This window comes from Mandrillus leucophaeus, unplaced genomic scaffold (genome assembly GCF_000951045.1).
Source record: "Mandrillus leucophaeus isolate KB7577 unplaced genomic scaffold, Mleu.le_1.0 Scaffold160, whole genome shotgun sequence".
NCBI classification, from domain to species: Eukaryota; Metazoa; Chordata; class Mammalia; order Primates; family Cercopithecidae; genus Mandrillus; species Mandrillus leucophaeus.
The window spans coordinates 1,910,324-1,929,310 of NW_012101588.1; the positions used below are offsets into that span (position 1 = coordinate 1,910,324).

The 18,987-nt window shown below is 43.5% G+C and overlaps 1 protein-coding gene across 1 annotated transcript in view; it reads right to left on the reverse strand.

The window, feature by feature from the left end:
* FNDC1 (fibronectin type III domain containing 1) overlaps positions 1-13,894 on the reverse strand; it is a 74,498-nt gene extending 60,604 nt beyond the window's left edge. Inside the window, exons 1-3 of the mRNA XM_011975932.1 lie at positions 13,705-13,894; positions 11,277-11,363; positions 10,777-10,845 (exon numbers count right to left, since the gene is read on the reverse strand). Of these exons, the coding sequence (XP_011831322.1) occupies positions 10,777-10,845; positions 11,277-11,363; positions 13,705-13,852 (304 nt within the window). The 5' untranslated portion in view covers positions 13,853-13,894. The remainder of the gene's footprint in view (positions 1-10,776; positions 10,846-11,276; positions 11,364-13,704) is intronic.
* Positions 13,895-18,987: the final 5,093 nt, after the last annotated feature.

Below are 18,987 nucleotides of genomic sequence, written 5' to 3' on the forward strand. Positions count from 1 at the left end.
ATTTAGACCACAGCCATGGTGCTCAAAATTCAGTGTGCACCAGAAGCACCTGGTCAGGTGAAAACAAACCCTGGCCTCCCACCTCCATCAGGACCAGGCCTTCTGCACATTCCTGATGAAGAAGCTTGATAAGGAAGAGATGAGAAGCCTGACAGGAAGAAGAAAGAAAGGGCAGGGAAAGGGGAGGGAATGTGTGTCCGGGAGCAGTGAAGGCCGGCTGCTGATAGCCTGATGGGGGCAGGACATCAGCTTTGTGGACCACACTCTGCATCTGAACTCCCTGACCCCAGCTCATGCTCAGGCCCAGTGCTGCCTGACGTCTCCAGACTTGGTCAGCTCCAGCAAATGCCTCCCCAGCCTGCATCCATCACAGGCTTATTCTTCCTGTGCAAGTTCTGACACATAATCCTCCTGAAACACCTTTGAATTAATTTACAGTACTCTTCTTCTACATACCCAATATTTGCAACACTTACTGTAAAGTCCCTCTTTAATGCCATATTTTCTCTCCCATAAGCAGCCTCAATATGTGTAACTATGTACTGGTTTTCTGTGATATTTGGTTAGGCCCAGCTAGTTAACAATAAGGAGAAAGGACAATTGGCAGCCATCCTTGAAATCACCCAATCACAGCCCATTTGCCGACCAAAGAAGTGAGGCTCAGAAAGGCTAAGGGAACATCTCAAAACCAGACAGCAGGAAGCTGAAGCCAGAATTGGCACCCCATCTGTCAGATCGATAGCCCTAGCTCTCTCCATGGCAGTTCTTGTTGAGAAGCTCATGGTGGTTGCAGAGTTGGTGTCACCAGTAGCCATGTGTGGCACGAGCATCACACCTTCTCCAGGGGAAGGTCCTCTTGGTGCCTCCCAAACCCCACTGATGAAGGATGTGGTGGGCAGCACCAGGATGCCCTGGCAAGACGTGCATATGCCCTACTTACAGAGAAGCTGGCACAGTTCCCAAGGACCAGACTGCCCGTCAGGGGACGTCAGCACCATCTGTCCCATCAAGATCTGCTCGTTGCACTATTCCTCTTAAATGTGTAAGTGTCTAGTGCTCTGGGAGAGATCCCTGATGAAGAGTCAAGCATCTGGCCAGCACACTAAGGACAGCAACACCCTGCTTCCTCCAGAGACGCCAGAGGAGCGCCCCTCGGCCAACCCCTGCAGTCAGTAAACTCTTACTGCATTTTCAGGGGTTGGAAGAAGAGAAGAGGTCTTAAAAGCAGGGGGGGAAAAAGATGAAAAAGTGAAAAGAAAAAGAGAGAAAGGACCTTGATCTCCCCTGAGCTAATCAATGCCAATTACTAATGTCATGGATCGTGGAAGCCCAAAGAGCCTTTATAAAAAAAAGCATTTGCGCTAACTTTCAAAACAAACCAGACAACATCACCACCTTCAGTTCGAGATTTCTGGTGCCCACAGCAAGCATCCAGTATTTCAGAGACTCTGGCTTCCTGTCTTCCAGGATCCTGCCTGACATCCTGGGTGTCATCAAATCAGGAAGCCTCAGGAAATGCCACTTGATACGGAGTCAAGAAAGGGACGTTGCTGTCAGTTGCTGGTGCAAGGCTGCCAGCATCTGTGCCCCCAAGTGTGGTACCCTAAATCCATCAGGACTGTCTCAGGTACAAAGTAAACTCTTTAAGCCATCCTGGGGCCACTCCATTTCAAAGAGTTTGTGTTGTCTGTTTCACAGAAGAAGGGCTGAATCACTCTATCACTTAACTAAGCTTTCTTCTAACTTCTCACCAAAGTTTATCTAACAGCAGAGAGAATGAACAGGGCCCTCCCCAGAAGCCTGCAGCATGGAAATTCATTCCTAATGTTCATTTTTATCTCAAAATTGCATTTGCATTTTGTAGACTACTCCATAACATTTTGGTGTTTGTTTAAAAACTAAAAGTAGGCTGGGCATGGAGGCTCACAGCTGTAATCCCAGCACTTTGGGAGGCCGAGGCAGGCAGATCACCTGAGGTCAGGAGTTCAGGACCAGCCTGACCAACATGGAGAAACCCCATCTCTACTGAAAGTACAAAATTAGCTGGGCTTGGTGGAGTGCACCTGTAATCCCAGCTGAGGCTGAGGCAGGAGAATCACTTGATGCCAGGAGGCAGAGGTTGTGGTGAGCCAAGATTGCACTACTGCACTCCAGCCTGGGAGAGAAGAGTGAGACTCTGTCTCAAAAATAAATAAATAAATAAATAAATAAATAAATAAGTAAAAATAACATTTGAATGCCTGGCCATCAGGAAAATTCTCCCTGACCTTATGCCTTCATGGAATCTTGGTTGTGTCACGTTCTCCCAAGTTCTGGAGACCCCAGTTTGAGAAGCCCCGAGAATCACTGGTATGGCAGTGGCTTTAGGATGTCACCCAAAATATCAGTCAGTAGCTGACTTTGGTATTGACCCTAGTAGAGAGCTATGAATATCAATAAAAACTACTTTGTGCCATCAGTTTCACGGTAGAGGTCTGAGGCTGTGCTGGGCTGCAGAATGCCAAGTGGCCTTGAAACTGTGGTCATCCCCTGCATTAGTGACAATGCAGAGCTCTACATGGGATGGCCATGAAGCCCTTTCCACGACCACAAGAATTAAGAGGTTCTACAGTTGCTTGCTTGGATACGGCCCTCAATTTGTATAGATCATAAGCCTTTGGAGGGGAATCTTTCCCTTATCCTACCACTGTGTAGGCAAGGCTAGAGTCTCTGTGACCCATTTGTGGCAGTGCTTATCTCTAGGCCCAGAAGACCAATACCAGTAGCTCTCCTCAGCCATCTCACGATTCTGATGTAGACATCGCTGTGCCATCTGCAACAGCAGCTTGGGGTCAGCCCTATCGCGAGCCCGGCTCACTCGCTCCCCATCCCCAGCCCAATCCCCACGAACACAGTGTGGAAGGATCAGTCAGCTTCTCTGGGGGACTAGCTATGAAAGTTTCCTCCATTATTGGCGTGAGTGTATAGAGTCATTAGAAGCATCTACTCTAGATCCATCTGGTGGTGCTTTAGTTCTCAGCCATTCCCCTACAGGATTCGTGAGGGCCACAGAAACCAAAGAAGGCAATAATCCTTTTCTGGTCTTAATGGCCGGATCCCCACAGTATAACACAGAGATGGCCTCACAGCCTATAAGCAAAGAGAAGGAGTGTTAAATATTCTAAGGAAAACTAGACCTCAGTTCAAAGGGTTTTGATTTGTTGGGGATTGTTTCAGTTTAAAGTTCTTCTGTATTTGTTTCCTTTGGGAATAGAATGGTAAGTAATGCAGTTGTCTTCCGGCAATCAAAGACCTTGTTTTGTTGAACGGCTATTGGTTACTTCAACTTTTAACTGTTCTGCAACACACACACACATTGGCTTCACCTGCAGATGAAAGATCCGGTTACAATATATGAGTAGGTTGATAACTTTAAAGGGAAGTGCTTCCTTTCAGGTCTAATATCTGAATTTGCAGGGATCCCACAAAAGCTGCTTCCCCTCTCAGAGGTATCACAGACCCACACCTGCCCTCTTTTTCTCGCAGATATCCGGAGAAAAGCCCAGATATCAATCAGAAAACAGCAACTGAACCCAAGATGCTGGCCTCATCAGAAGTATTAGGTTTTATTAAACTACCGTAGGTTCTTCCAGGACTTGAACGCAAGCGCTTCATGCAGGGCTGCCCAGGCAGGGACCACCCATCTCCCACCTTCCCAGGGCCCCCGCCCCTCACACTCGGAACAACCGCTCATCAGTCTCTGAAATAAGCACACATCCTGGTGTCCTAAGAAAGCGCCTCACCCCCACTGTTTGTGTCCTCACATGAAATGCCTGTGATTTCAGCTCAAAGGTAGGAAAAGGCTGCGTCCAGTTATCTGTTTTCTGGCCAGCTAGCTCCTTCCTGCCTCCCTTCCATGGCATTTCTGTGGGGGCAGGGGGGTGCGGTGCCAGCGGGGACTCCTGAGGCCTTTGCTTCTCCCCAAGGACATCTAGCTAAATGGAGTCAAACAGCTCCTCACACAAACCTCTGTCTCCCACATTTTTATTACCTAAAGAATGGGCTCTACAATTAGCAAAGTCTAGCTATATTTTAACATGAGAGGCAGCTTTGAAACGAGCACTCGGATAAAGAGATTCAAGCCCTTAGGGTGGAAGGGCTCATTCTGGGGCAGTACTTCCTTGGGAGGGAGTAGTGGGCAGGCCACCCCACCACAGCCCATGGATCTGGCTGTGCAAACACCTCATCTTCATAGACCAGCCAGCCCAGAGAATTCCAGTTTACAGATGCACACATCTTTTTTTTTTTTTTTTTTTTTTTTTTTGCCCAGGCCCTCAAACTAGCAAAAGGCAAGAAATAGAATCTCTGATTAATGGTAGCACCAATCTGAGTTCAACAAACTGGCTTGCCCAGAACCCCCGAATCAATGTTGAAGTAGACACAGATGACCCCAATCTTCTCACAGGCGCCTCTGCAACATCCAAGCCCCAGCTCTTGTCAACACTCTTGTCAATGCCCACTCCTCTACCAAACACAGGTATGGGGCAGAAGCCACCTCCAAATGCATTTCCACTGAACAAACGTCTCCTGAGCATCCACTGGGCAACTGCCCCAGGCTCTGGAGACAGGAAGATGAGTAAATCAAAGTACCCTGCCCTTGAGGAGCTCACCTTCCAGGCCATGAACCAGAAACTTTTGCCCTGTGAAGTGCACATTAAATAAGACTAATATCGGCATGAGAAAGCTACTGCGAAAATAATGCCACAGGCATTAATTCCCCATTGGCCAAAGGCTTTGATTGAAATTGTACTGGGAAAGAAGGCAGTCTTTGATTCATAATTAATTCCATGATTTTGAATTGGGATACATGTTAAGCACGAGTCTGGCGCGCAGCAGCTCCACTGCCTGGCTGCAGAAATATCTAGTGGAGCCCTTGCTTTGCCTATTGGTTTACTGTGCTGGCACCTTTTGCACCAAGCGTCAATGACATATGTCAGTTTAAATAAGTTGACACGGCCAGCTCCACTGGTTCATTCAGCAGAATTCTGCTATTGCGAACAGAGGGGAGGACACTCAACAAGGGGACCCTTGGAGAGGTGCTTTCCAGTGTTATCACTGGGACAAGTGTTTCTTCTGTGTACCTTTGGTGTATTCAGGTACATTCTCAAAATGCAGAAATTACAATTTAGCATTCCCTCCTTCACTAATATGACTTTTGAATGCACTGGCCTAAAATATTCAAAGTAGGGTAAAGAAATAAGAAAACAGCCATTTGTTCAGTATGACAAATGGTTTCCTAGTGCTCACAAAGCTTAGCATCATTCATTAAAAGTGGAATCAGTTCACTCGGTCTCATAGATTCATGACATTTCAAAACTAAAAGGAAACTTGGAACCTTAGAAAGAACTTTGGAGCCTAAGAAAGTTCTTAGAAAGGAACTAGAAGCTTCTTGTTGAATCCCATCATTTCATGGCTGAGAAACCTGAGGTGCTTGGAAGACGGGGGTTGCTGATGGCTAAGTGCTAGTCAGGGCCTCAACCTGGAGCCGGAGCCAGGTGTTCAGAGGTGAATAGTGTCGAGATTATGGTTTGGTGGATTAATTATACTCTTGAATCAGCAGATTGGGGAGAGAGCCATCTCAAGACATTATGTTTAGAGTTTTCAACTTCCACATCAGTCATATTTAAATAAACTGTCAAGATAATATGCCTGAAAATTGGTGCTCATGTTGATGAAATACTGACAGAAAAGGCCAAAATACAAATTTGGGGTATACATGTCCCATCATTCTGTAGATATGCCCATGAAAAGAGTGCTAGATAAGAAATATTTACAATGCCAAAATATTTACAATGCCAAACTTTGGTTTTTCGTGTTTTCATAGTTTCGTTGTTTCGGTGTCAAATAATTAGTTCAACAGTAGGTATCAACTTTCTGAGCCAGGCACTGGGAGGGATCCAAAGATGAATCCTGCCCCAGATCTGCCCTCAGGTCTACCATGCTTTCCAAGAAACTGATGTAGATGAAGTCAGCCTTAAAGAGAAGGTGACAACAGCCCTTCCTTGGAGCCAGCAGGAGGGAAGGGAGCAGTGAGGGTTCAGGAGGGAGAAGAAGGTCAGCTGAAACCTTCATCCCCCCCAGGGAAGGAGGAAGCAAGTCACCTACTAGAAGTGAAAGGAACCCAGGCCAGGAAATGGGCTGGAGGAAAGTGGTGACATTTTGGACTAACCACTATGGCAGAAAGAAAGGAAACTGTGTGAGGACAATCAGGAAGTGGCCAAGCAGCACTGAGGGCCTGGATGAAGTGAGAAAACCAGCTCTGACAAGCCGTTGTAACTCAGATCAGATCAACTTTTCATCTGTTTCACAAAGCCCAGTCATCAGCATGGCAGACAGAGCAAGCTGGGGGTCCTGGTGGAGCAACGGGCAGAGGCAGCACTCCAGCAGTGAGGCCGCTGAAACGACGGGGGCAGACCTGCATGTGGAGTGTGGTTGGAATGATGGGACCTGGATAAAGTAGAGAAGAAACGGGACAGCGGCAGCTTCTGGACCCCACAGCTGGGAAGGGTCTACAGGTCTAAAGTCTACTACAGTCTGAAATGAAGCTTCTGACGCGAGGGCGTTGAGGAAGTGAGATGATGGTGATCAGATGGGGATTCCAGGAGTCTAGATTTTGGAAGGGATCAACTCTATCAGTAACTTTAACTCCATGAGGGGAGGTGGCAGTTAGAGCCAGGAGGTGAGAATATCAAATGGGTCATTGTCATGGATGCCTGGTATAGAGACCCACTATGCGCCAAGTGCCTGAAGGTGCTGGATTTAGGGAGCAATCTGGAAGTCAGTGGGTGACCAAGATAAGGAAGGGAATGGCTGGTCCGCAGGTGAGTACCATGCAGCATCAACTGGAAATGGCCAAGGAGTAATTGTGAACTCTATGCTGAACTTGAGTCCAACCTACCATTTGTCCAAAAAAATGAGCAAGCATCGTGAATTATATAATGTAAAGAAAAATGAGGCAGAAATTAGACTTTTATTTCAGTCCTAGGCCTAGTGTAGGCTCCAAAACTTGAGAAAAGCACAGAGGACTCTATTTTTAGAAAAACCTTAAAAATGATTAAATAGATATGATCATATTCAGAACTAAACTTAACCAGAACCTAACACTGTTTCCCAGATGAAGAGTTTGACAAAAGCTGACTAACTAGCTGGGCTGAGGCCCTAGGCTGGCGGGTAGCGGAGTGGGGACGTGTCTGTGTCCCTGTCCTGACCCCCAGCGCCTGGCTCTGCACTGCCAGGTTACTCAGATCCAGTTACAGAAAAAAGCCAAAACAACTTGCAGAAAAGAAGTCTGCAGAAAAGCCACATAATAGTATTCCAGTAAATGAACAGACTTGTGACATCTCTTCCCTGGGGACAGAACCAGAGGATACAGGTTTCCATCCCAGCAAGAGGGATTCTGCATTAAGTACAAAGAAAGCTTTCCGGCTGGGAGAAGTGAGATGAGCAACACAAGAGGAGCCAAAACTGCTGCCCTCGCGCCACATTCTCGCTTGGTCCTGTCATTTCCTGAGTCCCGAGAGGTTTCATATTTGGATGACTGACCAGTCTGGGAATTGCTGAAGTCTTGCCCGACGTCCAGGACTCTCTGGTATGGTCCTCCTCCTCCTCCCCACATGGCTTCACCCTCACAGTCCCTTACGATTTCAACTTGGTGCCGCCGTCTTATCAGGGTCTCCTAGGCCCCCAAACCCTCACTCCCATCTGCTTATTCTCTATTACAGTACTGTTGATTTTTAAAATAATTTATGATTGTGTTACGGGTTTCATTGTGCCCCCTCTGCCAAATTCATATGTTGGAAGTCCTAACCCCAGTATCTCAGATGTGACCATATTCACAAATAGGGTCTTCAAAGAGGTGAGTTAAAATGAGGCCAGTAGGCTGGGGCCTTAATCCAATTTGACTGGTGACCTTATAAAAAGGAAATGTGGACACACAGATACCAAGGATGCATGTTTACAAAGAAAAGGCCATTCGAGGACACAGCAAAAAGGTGACCATCTACAAGCCAAGGATAGAGGCCTCAGGAGAAATCAAACCTGCCAACATCAGGACCTTGGACTTCTAGACCCAATCATCAAGAGAAATAAATTTGTGTTGTTTAAGCCACCCAGCCTGTGGCATTTTGTTATGGCAGCCCCAGCAAATTAATAGATTATATGCATCATTTTGTGCATATTTGTTTGTTATCTTTCTTTCTTATTAGAATATAAGTTTCACTGAGGTGATCCCTTGTCTAGCTTGTACCTCTAGCACCTAGACCTCCACCTGTAATAAGTGCATGAAAGAATTAAAGTCCTATTTTTAGGTAAAGACAATTCAGTTGAGATAGCTGTAAGCCTGCAAAAGGAGATCTTCTGGAATCAGAACTGCAGCCATTGTTTCTAGCAGCTTAAAAGAATAGCTATTCCTGGCCTGGTGCAGTGGCTCACGCCTGTAATCCCAGCACTATGGGAGGCCGAGGCAGGCGGATCACGAGGTCGGGAGATAGAGACTATCCCGGCTAACATGGTGAAACCCCGTCTCTACTAAAAAAAATACAAAAAATTAGCGGGGCGTGGGGGCGCCTGTAGTCCCAGCTCCTCCAGAGGCTGAGGCAGGAGAATGGTGTGAATCCGGGAGGCGGAGCTTGCAGTGAGCCGAGATGGCGCCACTGCACTCCAGCCTGGGCGACAGAGCGAGACTCCGTCTCAAAAAAATAAATAAATAAAAATAAAATAAAATTTAAAAATGGCTATTCCTCTGGTTTCTGAGAAAACACAGGAAGGACATGAGACCCTATCAGTCAAAGCACTGAGGTGAATCCCTTTGGACCTTACACCAGGTGCCCATGCTAATGTCCGCGTTTTTGAAGGCAAATTCCTCTTTGAATGAAGGCAGGGAATTCTGAAGACTTCTTTTGTTTGACAAGATTATCATATATTTAACAATTTCTTGGAATAACAGCAGATCATATTTTCCAAGCCTCATCAAAAGGTATAGATACATGGTGATCACTTACTGATAATTTCACAAAATTATTATTTTTATTAACAATGAAATGTAATTTATGAAGTACTTTAACCTAGTCTGTCCATTCTAGATATTCCTGATTTTTTTTTTAAGTTTTGCTTTATATTATATGCTTCAAGTGGTTTCAGCCAGCAATTTTTTCTGGTATCTTTTTTAATCACCATGTATGACAAATTAAACATCATGTAATATAGCAGAGTGGTTGGCAACCAGGGCCTACAAAGCCTCCTGCAGGCAGAAGTTAAATAATCTCACAATACATACAACCAGTAATGAGCTGGAACACGGCTGTCTGATCCCTGGTCCCCACAGTTTCTGCTTGCTTACTCAGAAAGGTCACACACAAGTGTGCACACACACTATTAAAGAGGGCATAAGAAATTAATTACTTCTGAAAAAGCAAGAAAATCACTTGTTCTAAAGCTATTGTCATTCAAAAAACTTTATCAGGAAGGATGTAAAAATAAAACGCTTATTTAAAACACAAAATATAAGATACAAATGCAAGGCACAAACATCCAACAGTAAAAGGTTTATATGTGTCTGTTTACGTGTGTGTCTTCAGAGGTAAACAACCTCTGAAAATAAACACCTTTTCTTCTTTTGCACACTTGCTAGGTGTACTAACTTGTTGACCATTTTACTGTCAGTATTTCCATGCTTTGATTCCTGAGCTCCTGCTCTTCTTTCTGCTAATCCTCAACCACTCATGGGCTCTCTATTTCAAATTCTGCCCTATAGCATGACTCCTAAGTCCATGTTCTTACTTGCCTCTTCCAACTTCCATTCTGTCTTCTCAAATCACCTACAAACCATTTCCATTGCAACACCTCATAGTCATTCAAACAAGAACACTTAGCCTCTCCCCAAAAGCCAGTTTTCCTTTCTGATTGTTTTGTTCTTCCACTCTCTTTTCAGATAGCATGCACTGTGAAGACCACCTACACCATCATATCTGGTCTGAAAAGCAGATAAGTATCATTGGTTTCATCATACTCACCTTCCTGTCAACAATAATGCCAGATTGATATATTTAAAGACATGGCACATGAAAATAAAACATAGCTCCTCACCACCGTGCCTTTGAGATATTACCCAACCACATTCTGAAATAGCTGCGTTCATTTTACATTATTTTTTCACCATCAATTAAATATATTCAAGAAACACATAAGAAATGTCAACACTTTTCTCAGCAAGTAAAACAATATGACCAGACAACATGAACATCCAAATGAGAAAACAAACAGATACACAAATATGGAGCAGAGATGGAAGGTAGGTCATCTAACATATCACAAAATATCCCAAGGTCATAAGAAAAAAGCAAGACTTGAAGCAACATGTTAGCCCATAAAAGCCACTATTTTGGGGGTACCCCATTCATTGATTCACAGGTAGAAGAGCTATAAATATCCTAATCTGGTCAGTACTGCCATCTCAACCACCATATTTGCCTGGGAAGAGGGCAACAGTATCCCCAGATGTAGACGCAGACACTTCCCCACACGAGAACATGAAAGAACGGTGAACAGTAAGCAACACTGGTTACAGTCTAGTTCATCGGGTGCACAACAGATTGACCAAGACTGTGTGGCGTGTGTGTTAGTTTAGCGATGGGAACTCAGTGAAGGTTTGTGAGCACATGTGTGTGACGGAAGCACAACTCTCTTGCGAGACGTTGCTTCAGTGAAAACATGAATCTGACATGAAGGAGCAAGTAGTACCTGTGACGGTTTCATTAAATGGTCCTGGACCCTTAATGGGAAAACCATCAATCTCGATCCATTCACCTCCTAAATTAAGGAAACGCAACTTGATAGTTAGAAACGAGGACTGTTGGGTTTTCCACATTACAGTGCATCCATAATGTACAACTAAATGATCTTTTCAACAATCTTCAAAAGGATCTGCTCAGCCCATATTAGTGACTCGACACCTCAGCTTTACGGACAATACATATTTTTGGTCTTTTACGCACGGTTTACTATAGCGAGTATTCAAACCGTCTGGATGAAATGCTAATAACCTACATTAAAACTCTTTTAAAAGAAAGGGTAAGTCTCTTCCACTTTTCAATCTGTCAGCTTGCTAGACAAGTCTAAAAAGTTCTTGTTCAAAAATTATTTAATAACTCTAAATTTACATTTACTGGAAGAAACAAGAAGGGATGTCGCTCCCAATCTAAGTAACAACACTACAGCCTCTGATTCTAGATAGGACTTACCAGGTGGGCTTTCAGCTCTGTAAACAGGACGGCTCACTCCACTGTGGTTTTCTGCAGTAAGCAGCACAAAGTACACTACCCCCGGCTCTGAAACATACGGTTCATATCAAGCCACTGATTCAGATCTCCAAGAATGACACAGTTTCACTCACTAACCATGAATAACCATCTTCCTTATACCAGTTATAACCAAATACAAAAATCCAAATTTAGTGACAAGCATAATGATAGATGTCTCTCTTTTTTTAAATTAAAATCACTAACATTCTTCTCATGCAACTGAAAAACACATGACCCAAAGAACATAAACTTTATTTCATACAAGGTACATGACGTGTGTAATAAACCTGGATTCATAAACAGTCAACAAAAAGAGCTTTTGAGGGTTTTAATGTGAAATCCATGTAGGAAACAGTAAACACTAAATAGGTGTTTGAACATACACTGTCAGTCACTACTAATAATCTTTCCCCGTTAGAGGCTCCAAATGAAAATCTCCAGTAAATAATAAGAAATGTCAATGTAACTCATCAAATGTAGCACATGGCAAACCTTCACTGCAATACGTAAAGCTTCATTAAATTTTCTCCTTTTCACAATAAAATGTTCCCCTTACTATGTCTGCACGTTGTTTTTGACCATTCCAACAAAAAGCTAGAAAAATATGTATTTCCTGGAGTCTTGGAAATGCCTGTCTTGACATAACTGGGCTTCACCTTTTGACTTTCATCTAGGGGTCAAGGCCAAATAGCAGAAGTCTCTTAGGCTGAGCTCCTAAAGTTGATGGGATGGGAGAGGAAACGAAGACCCGTGTTACAGGGGAGGGCACCCTGAACGTGTAGCTCTGCAAAGTAAAACCCTAGTAAGTGCTAGGTTTCCCGAAAATGAATCACTCTCTTGTGACAGGTAAGTGGGGTGTCAATTCCTTGAAGAGATGAAAGTCTGTGGGTATTTCAGGGTATGAGAGCTGGAGAGGTGAGGGTTAGTTCTGTCAAAGGTCATAATGACAATGACATTTCTCAAAGTAGGGAGCATTACTATAACAAAACTTCACTCAGTCCTCAAGCCAGAGGCCCATGAACAGAAGCCTGACTGATGCTCCCTGAGATCAAGACTGGTGTGACTTCTCTCTCACTGTGGCAGGGCCTGGTGGCATTCAGGGTTTGGCACGACCTACCAGCCTAATTGGGAAATGCCCTGGGGTCAGGCAGAATGCAAAATCATGCTTCCCCAGACACTTTCTCTCTTTACTCTGAGCTTGTTTGTATTTCAAAGAAATTTAATCCACATGTGTTTGATACCCATAGAGTTAACTCATCAGAAAGTTGTCTGGGAGATACTATTTGTTTTTTAGTGAGCTCTGTGATTCTCTTTTCACATGTTTTTCTTCTCTGCAGCTATCATGACAACCCGAGGTTTGAGCAAGCAGATATGATTGCTCATGCCTTTGATCTGATAGAATCTCCATTTAACCTCACAGTTGGCCTTGGGGAGCCAAGGTGATGTGGAAGAGATTGAGGGAAATGGACATCTAGCTGAAGCCATGAGGAAGGGAGTCTGTCTTCCTTCATCTCCCTTTTATACACTTTCTGCTCTGTTACCCAGGAAGCGTGATGTCAAATGCAGGAGGTGGAGAAGGAGTAAGTGTGGTCAGCTGTGGTCAGGGGACCAAAGCTGAGGAGCTCGTGATCCACTAAAGGATCAAAGTGCTAAGGTGGCACAAGAGGAGACCTGTTTCCTAAATGCTGACTTCTGTTCCTTCCTTATGATCCATCTTAACGCTGGGCCATGACATGGTGCAAGAATCAATGGGGCTTTAGGTTACTGGAATCAAAAAGTAGAAGACGGAGGATTCAGAGGCAGCTTGAAGCCTAAGCCCAAAACCAACTACATCTGCACTTATAAGACAAAATATATTGAGGCAAGATCTCAAATATTCCAAACCTCCAGAATCAAGTTAAAATCAAATTTAAATAGGGCAAAGTGTTACATCTTTAACCAGACGTGGCTAGGCATAACGTATTCCACGTCTACAGGGACATATGACTTGCCCAATCTCTGATTATAAAATGGCATGTAAGTTCGAAGTCACTAGATCAGCCCACTCCATTGTCTAGCAGTCAAGTTTCTACGAAGTGAAAAAAGAATCAATCTACTTTCTGAAAGCACATTCAGAAACTAAAAATCATCTGCCTGCATCAGTTTGGAGACGGGAATACTTGAGTTCACATGCACGGATGGGGAAGCCCAGGTGCCCAATGCCGGCTGTCAAACAGCAGCCCCCTCAGAACTCAGCTCTCCATTCCCAAAGAACTGCAAGGGACTTTGAACCCAGCCATGGGTTGTCTCACCGTCATCCTAAGAATGCAACTGAGAATGTTGGTGCACAGTTAATTCTGACTGGGAACAAGATCAGAGTGTCACTTACCCACATCCTCAATAAGGAAGGAGTATGTCTCCGCATTCACCTTGATGTATTTAAGACTTTTCATTGACTTCCCATAGGCAATGTTGTAATGCTCCACAGGTCTACTGGTAGCATCTTTGGGTGGGTCCCACGTGACTTTCAGGCCCATTTTAGTGGACAGCAGTTTCACGTGCCTTGGCTTCAGTGGGTGGTCAACTATGTAAACAGCGCAACTATCAACTCATGGCAGTAACAGATTGGGAAAATGAATTTTTTTAATCCTCTTTGATATTGTTAGGAAAACAGTAAATGACGTTTAATCAGTATGATCTGAAAGACTTTAAGTACAGTCATTACAGTATGACAACAAAACACATATACCAAACCCACAGGCCTTTGCGTATTTTGGATAACTGTGGGTGGTAAATTTAAACCAAAAGGGAAACAAATCAAAATAAACTCTAGGCATTGGCTGGCTTGATTACACTGTCTTGCTAGTGACAGGATAACAAATTAGTAATTTGCCATATTCTCCAGTAGCATTTATATAGTAAATAAGTTATTAGTATGTTGTGTGATGCAGCTGGACAATCTTTAAACACCTCTGAGAGAACAGTATAAAACAGTCCTGATTAAGAAAAATATCCATTGTATTCTAAGTGAGATAACAGAAGCATTTATTTCCACAAAGAAAACAAACTAAGATCATCAACAGCTTAAAGGGGTGGTAAAACTCTGGTTCTATCAGCATACATCTAAATGCTTCCATATTTTGTTCCAGAAGAAAAACAAGTTAGTACAAAGTACGATCACTTTTTTAACTTGACTTATGAGGTTCCAAAGAAATTCACTTCATTTTCAAAATTACTAAAGTGAAACATAACATTTTGTCAAATAAAATCTCTGGACTCACTATGTAACCCATATTGTAATGCAACATAATATAAATGTATGTGAAATATTCAAGCAACAGTCAAACACAGTCAAACAAATCTAGGGCAAACCTGGAACTGAAACTGACTATTGAATCACGCTTCAGGAAAGAAAAAAGTAACCTAAAAACAAAACCAACAACCTTTAAACTTAGTAACATTAAGAAAAACGCATTTGGAGTCTCAGGGAAGAAGAAAAGGAAAGGAGCATGTTTCGTGATGACACATATGTGAGTTAGTATGTGATTTTAATATTGGATGAAAATTCTGAACAGAATAAACATAGATAATTCTAACACACATCACTCCCCCCAAAATTGCCCATTGCCTCTGGAGTAAAATGATTAGCAAGGGAAAGAACTCCTTAGAGAAATTCAAGGGACGAAAGTATAGTATGAATTTGAGGATTTTGAAGCATTAGAGAAAGAATGTCTATTCTGGAGACAAAAGCATGATGTTAGGTATGGACACAGATAAAAATCTACAAAGCATTCCCTCCCAACTCCAGAGCTCAGGTTCCTGTAAACCTGTGAGGGACAAATCACAGGTAAGCAGCCTCATGCTCTCTGGGAAATTTTGAGTTGGGAAGACTATGAAGACACGAATCAATTTCTGGGTGTTTAAAATTAGCAATAGTGGTGACTCTTCTCTGATTTTCATTTACCTTTCCTTACCTACAAGCAACTTCAGCAGGAATCATTCCCAGGAATCCAACATTTCATACTGACCAAAAGGTGTGTATAAGCAAAACAAGATATCCGAAAACTACAAACAGAAGCTCATGGTTGAGCGTTTCTCCCAAGGAAGAAAATGAATGAATGAATATACATGTAGCACTTTTCTTTAGAGTTCAATTCCAAATCTCCCTCAAGAAAAGTGAGATCTTGAATAGACATTCTAAAATGTGAGAACTGTGAAGCCCAAATACTGTCACATTTTCTACCAGCACAGTGATTCAATCAGTACACAGCTACCTAGGCCAGAACATTACTTACTTTTAATACTGACACATGAAAAGAGCAATTTATGTATATGTTCATTGTTCTTCCCTGTGATACTTTGCATTTATCCTTGGACACAGCATAGAGTAATTTCTGTGCTGAGTCACACAGCTACACCAGGGACGGAGCCAACTACACACATGGCTTTGCCCAACTCCAAAGCCCAGCTCTGCCAGAAGCTCCTGCTCCCTCGGAATTGGTCTCTTATTATCAGCCGTCGATGACCATATCCACTGAAACATACTATCCTAAAATAAACTGTAAGACCTCCAGAGCTGTTTACCACTCCTACCACCCTCCACCCCACCTTCCCCCACCATCTTCTTCTCTTGGGAGCACTCTTCCTCCCTACCCACCACAATCACTTCACCTTGTGCTGTGTGTCCTCATCGACCCCTCTCTTCTGGAAGAAACGGAATAAGTGAGTGATGTTCTCTCTCAGGGACATTTGCACTCTTATGACAAAACTTTAAACCAGAGGAGTGACTTTCTAATAGTGACAATTTAAGCCTTAGAGAGTTACCTAATGAAGGTTGTTTTTTAACATAAAGGCATTTTGGGGATCCTGAAACCAAATCTTACAGGCAACCTCATTGTCAATCTCCTTATAAGATCAATTCTGAACTAAAGGTTCTCAAAATGCCTTAGGTCAAATATCATTACCTCTTCCTCCCACCCACCGCACCACACACCAACTGGGTCAGTTAAACAAAACACCACCTGATGAGATATTTTCATTTCCTGGATTCCCATGGAGTTTGATATTAAAATTGATGTCATTTTTGGTGCTTCATGCCTAACTTGTCCATGCCTAACTCAGAGAGAACTGGACAAAAAGACAAACAGGAGGCCCAGATAAAAAGCAATCCCGCCCATCATTCCAGCCCTGCCTCTCACCCCCAGTGCCTCAGCTCTGAAGTCATCAAACCAGCATCTAACTAAGGAATAATCATTCTGGCAAGTGCAAATTAATGGGCATGAGCTTAGATTACTTGACAGAAAACATATCCTTGGGGTTAGAAGTATGACAGTTTGTTCTGTTCCTGATTATCGTCTTGAAGGTCTCATGAGTGCAGCCCTTCAACGTGAAATAAAGCTATAAGGAGTGTGAATGTAGCTTCGGGCTCTGTTGGTTGCATTCTGAGTTCTGTGTTGTGGAATCAGCACTCTGATAGCATAAAGATGAAATATGACAAAGTGAGTCCTTATTTATTTTTAAGTGTTCTTAGAAACTTGAAACAGACCATCCTCTCTGCTGGACAAATGAATCATAGAATCTTTGTAATCATTTACAGTATTCTCATCTAATGAAGATGATACTGGATACATTCTTTAAAGCTATCTATCCCATGCACTGGGTCTCTAAAGAAAAAGGACAAACTCAAACATCAATTCAACAGGAATCATATAGTCCAACAGAAGGAACATTGGGAGGTAACTTCACAGTCCATGCATGACAGGTAGGGCCATGACAAGATGTTTTTTCATATTCACAGGATGCAAAATGAGGAAATGAGCTTAAGTTGCAGCCTAAGGGATTTGGGTTAAATAAAAAGAATTTCCTGTCTGTGTCCTTCCTCATTCAAGACTGTCTTTGAGTGGAGACAGATGGTAAGGTGCTCCAGACAGAAGAAGAAAGCCAGTAAGAGCCTGCTATGACTCCAAAGATTTCATAACACAACAAAATCACTTCCACAGTTCATACCAGTAAACTTTATTCAGATTCAAGAATATTTTGCTGGGGACTGAGTGACAAAATAATATTTTGGTTGTCTTTCAGATACCCAGCAATTGCCAGGCTAGACACTTCTGTGCCGTGGCTCCCATGGGGAATATGACCTTTATTGGTTTGCTGGAGAATGAAAAATAAGAGCACAATCAGCACCTAGATTTCCTACTTTGGTCTAGCACCAACTCCAGGACTTATCCAGAAGGGCCCAAGGAGGCCAGTTTTGTTCAGGGGTCAAAGTATGGATCCATGACTGCTCTTAGATAGACAGAGTCCAAGATTCCAATGGCTCTCCAATGTCTGTCTTTGAAGGGTCTTCAGCTTGCACAGATAGGCCTCCAGAGATTCCCTGGGGCTGCTGACATGCTGAGTCCAGAACTAAGCCTGAGTCCAAAGGTAGGTCCCTGGGCCAACCTGACCAACATCTGCAGGGTCTGTTAATCATAGTGGATGGAGCACCACACCTCACCTGCCCCTTCAGGGCACCATACTTCACCTGCCCCTTCAGGGCACCACACCCCACCTGCCCCTTCCTCACCTTCTCACTCAGTGCTGCTCACACACTTGGTGCTCACTTAAATGATTTATGGTTGAAGGAAAAGATGTAAGACCAGCAAGATCAATCCAGGGGTCTCCAAGAATCTTGCCTGTAAGTCACGAAGACCATGAAATGCCTACAAGGACCATGAACCTCCAGCAAGTGACATCAATGGAGAGTATATGCTCCATCTAAAGGCACAATTCAGTTAGGTTCCTGCTGACAAAAAGAAATTCAGACAAAAAGTGTCCAGGCTCCACATTGTCAGACAGTCTGAGATTTTTTTCTAAGAAGCTAAAAACCCTGATTTTTGTGTGAAAACTCCCAATTGTGTATTAATTGGTGATTAACTCCATTTAAAAAAAAAAAAAAACAAAACACTATGTAGGGCGCGCGCACACACACACACACACACACACACACACACACACACACACACACACACGAGCTGGCTGGACTCAGTCCACTGGCGGCCAGTCAGTGACCTCTACCATGACCCCGGAAGAAATCCTTTATTTGTTGACCCAGACAAACTCCACGTGGCCAATTTCAATTCGGAGACTCTGTGGATTTGGGTCCATAGGGAAAGTCTATGAATCAAAATGAAAGCTAAAGTCTGGAGAGGAACTGTAGCAATCGCAGACCCTGAAGGCATCAGGTACAGATCTGTCCAAGGAATCACATCACATTGCCAGACCTCCCCTCCCTCCCTCGAGAGACCGGAAGGCTCTGAAAAAGCTGTCCTGGGCTCCAAGAAGTAGGGAGACACATCCCAGGAAGCCTTTGGGGAGAGGACTGTGGGATGCTACACAGGCTCCAACTACCAGCAAAACTGTTGACCTCTGCATGTCTATTTCTGGCCTAAACATTCCAGACCAATATTCCCCTACTGTCTATATGGTCCAATATGAGTTTCAAACTGAACACATTCAGAATGAAATTCAATATCCAATTATTCAAAATCTTGGTTCAGACACCACCACCTGTTCAAGCACCTGAATTAGATATTCAGCGTCATCTTTCAGTGTCCAGGCATATCCATAGTGGACGAAAATAAACATGCTTCCTCTCAAGGAAACTCTGTCAAGCACTATTTCTCAGAAT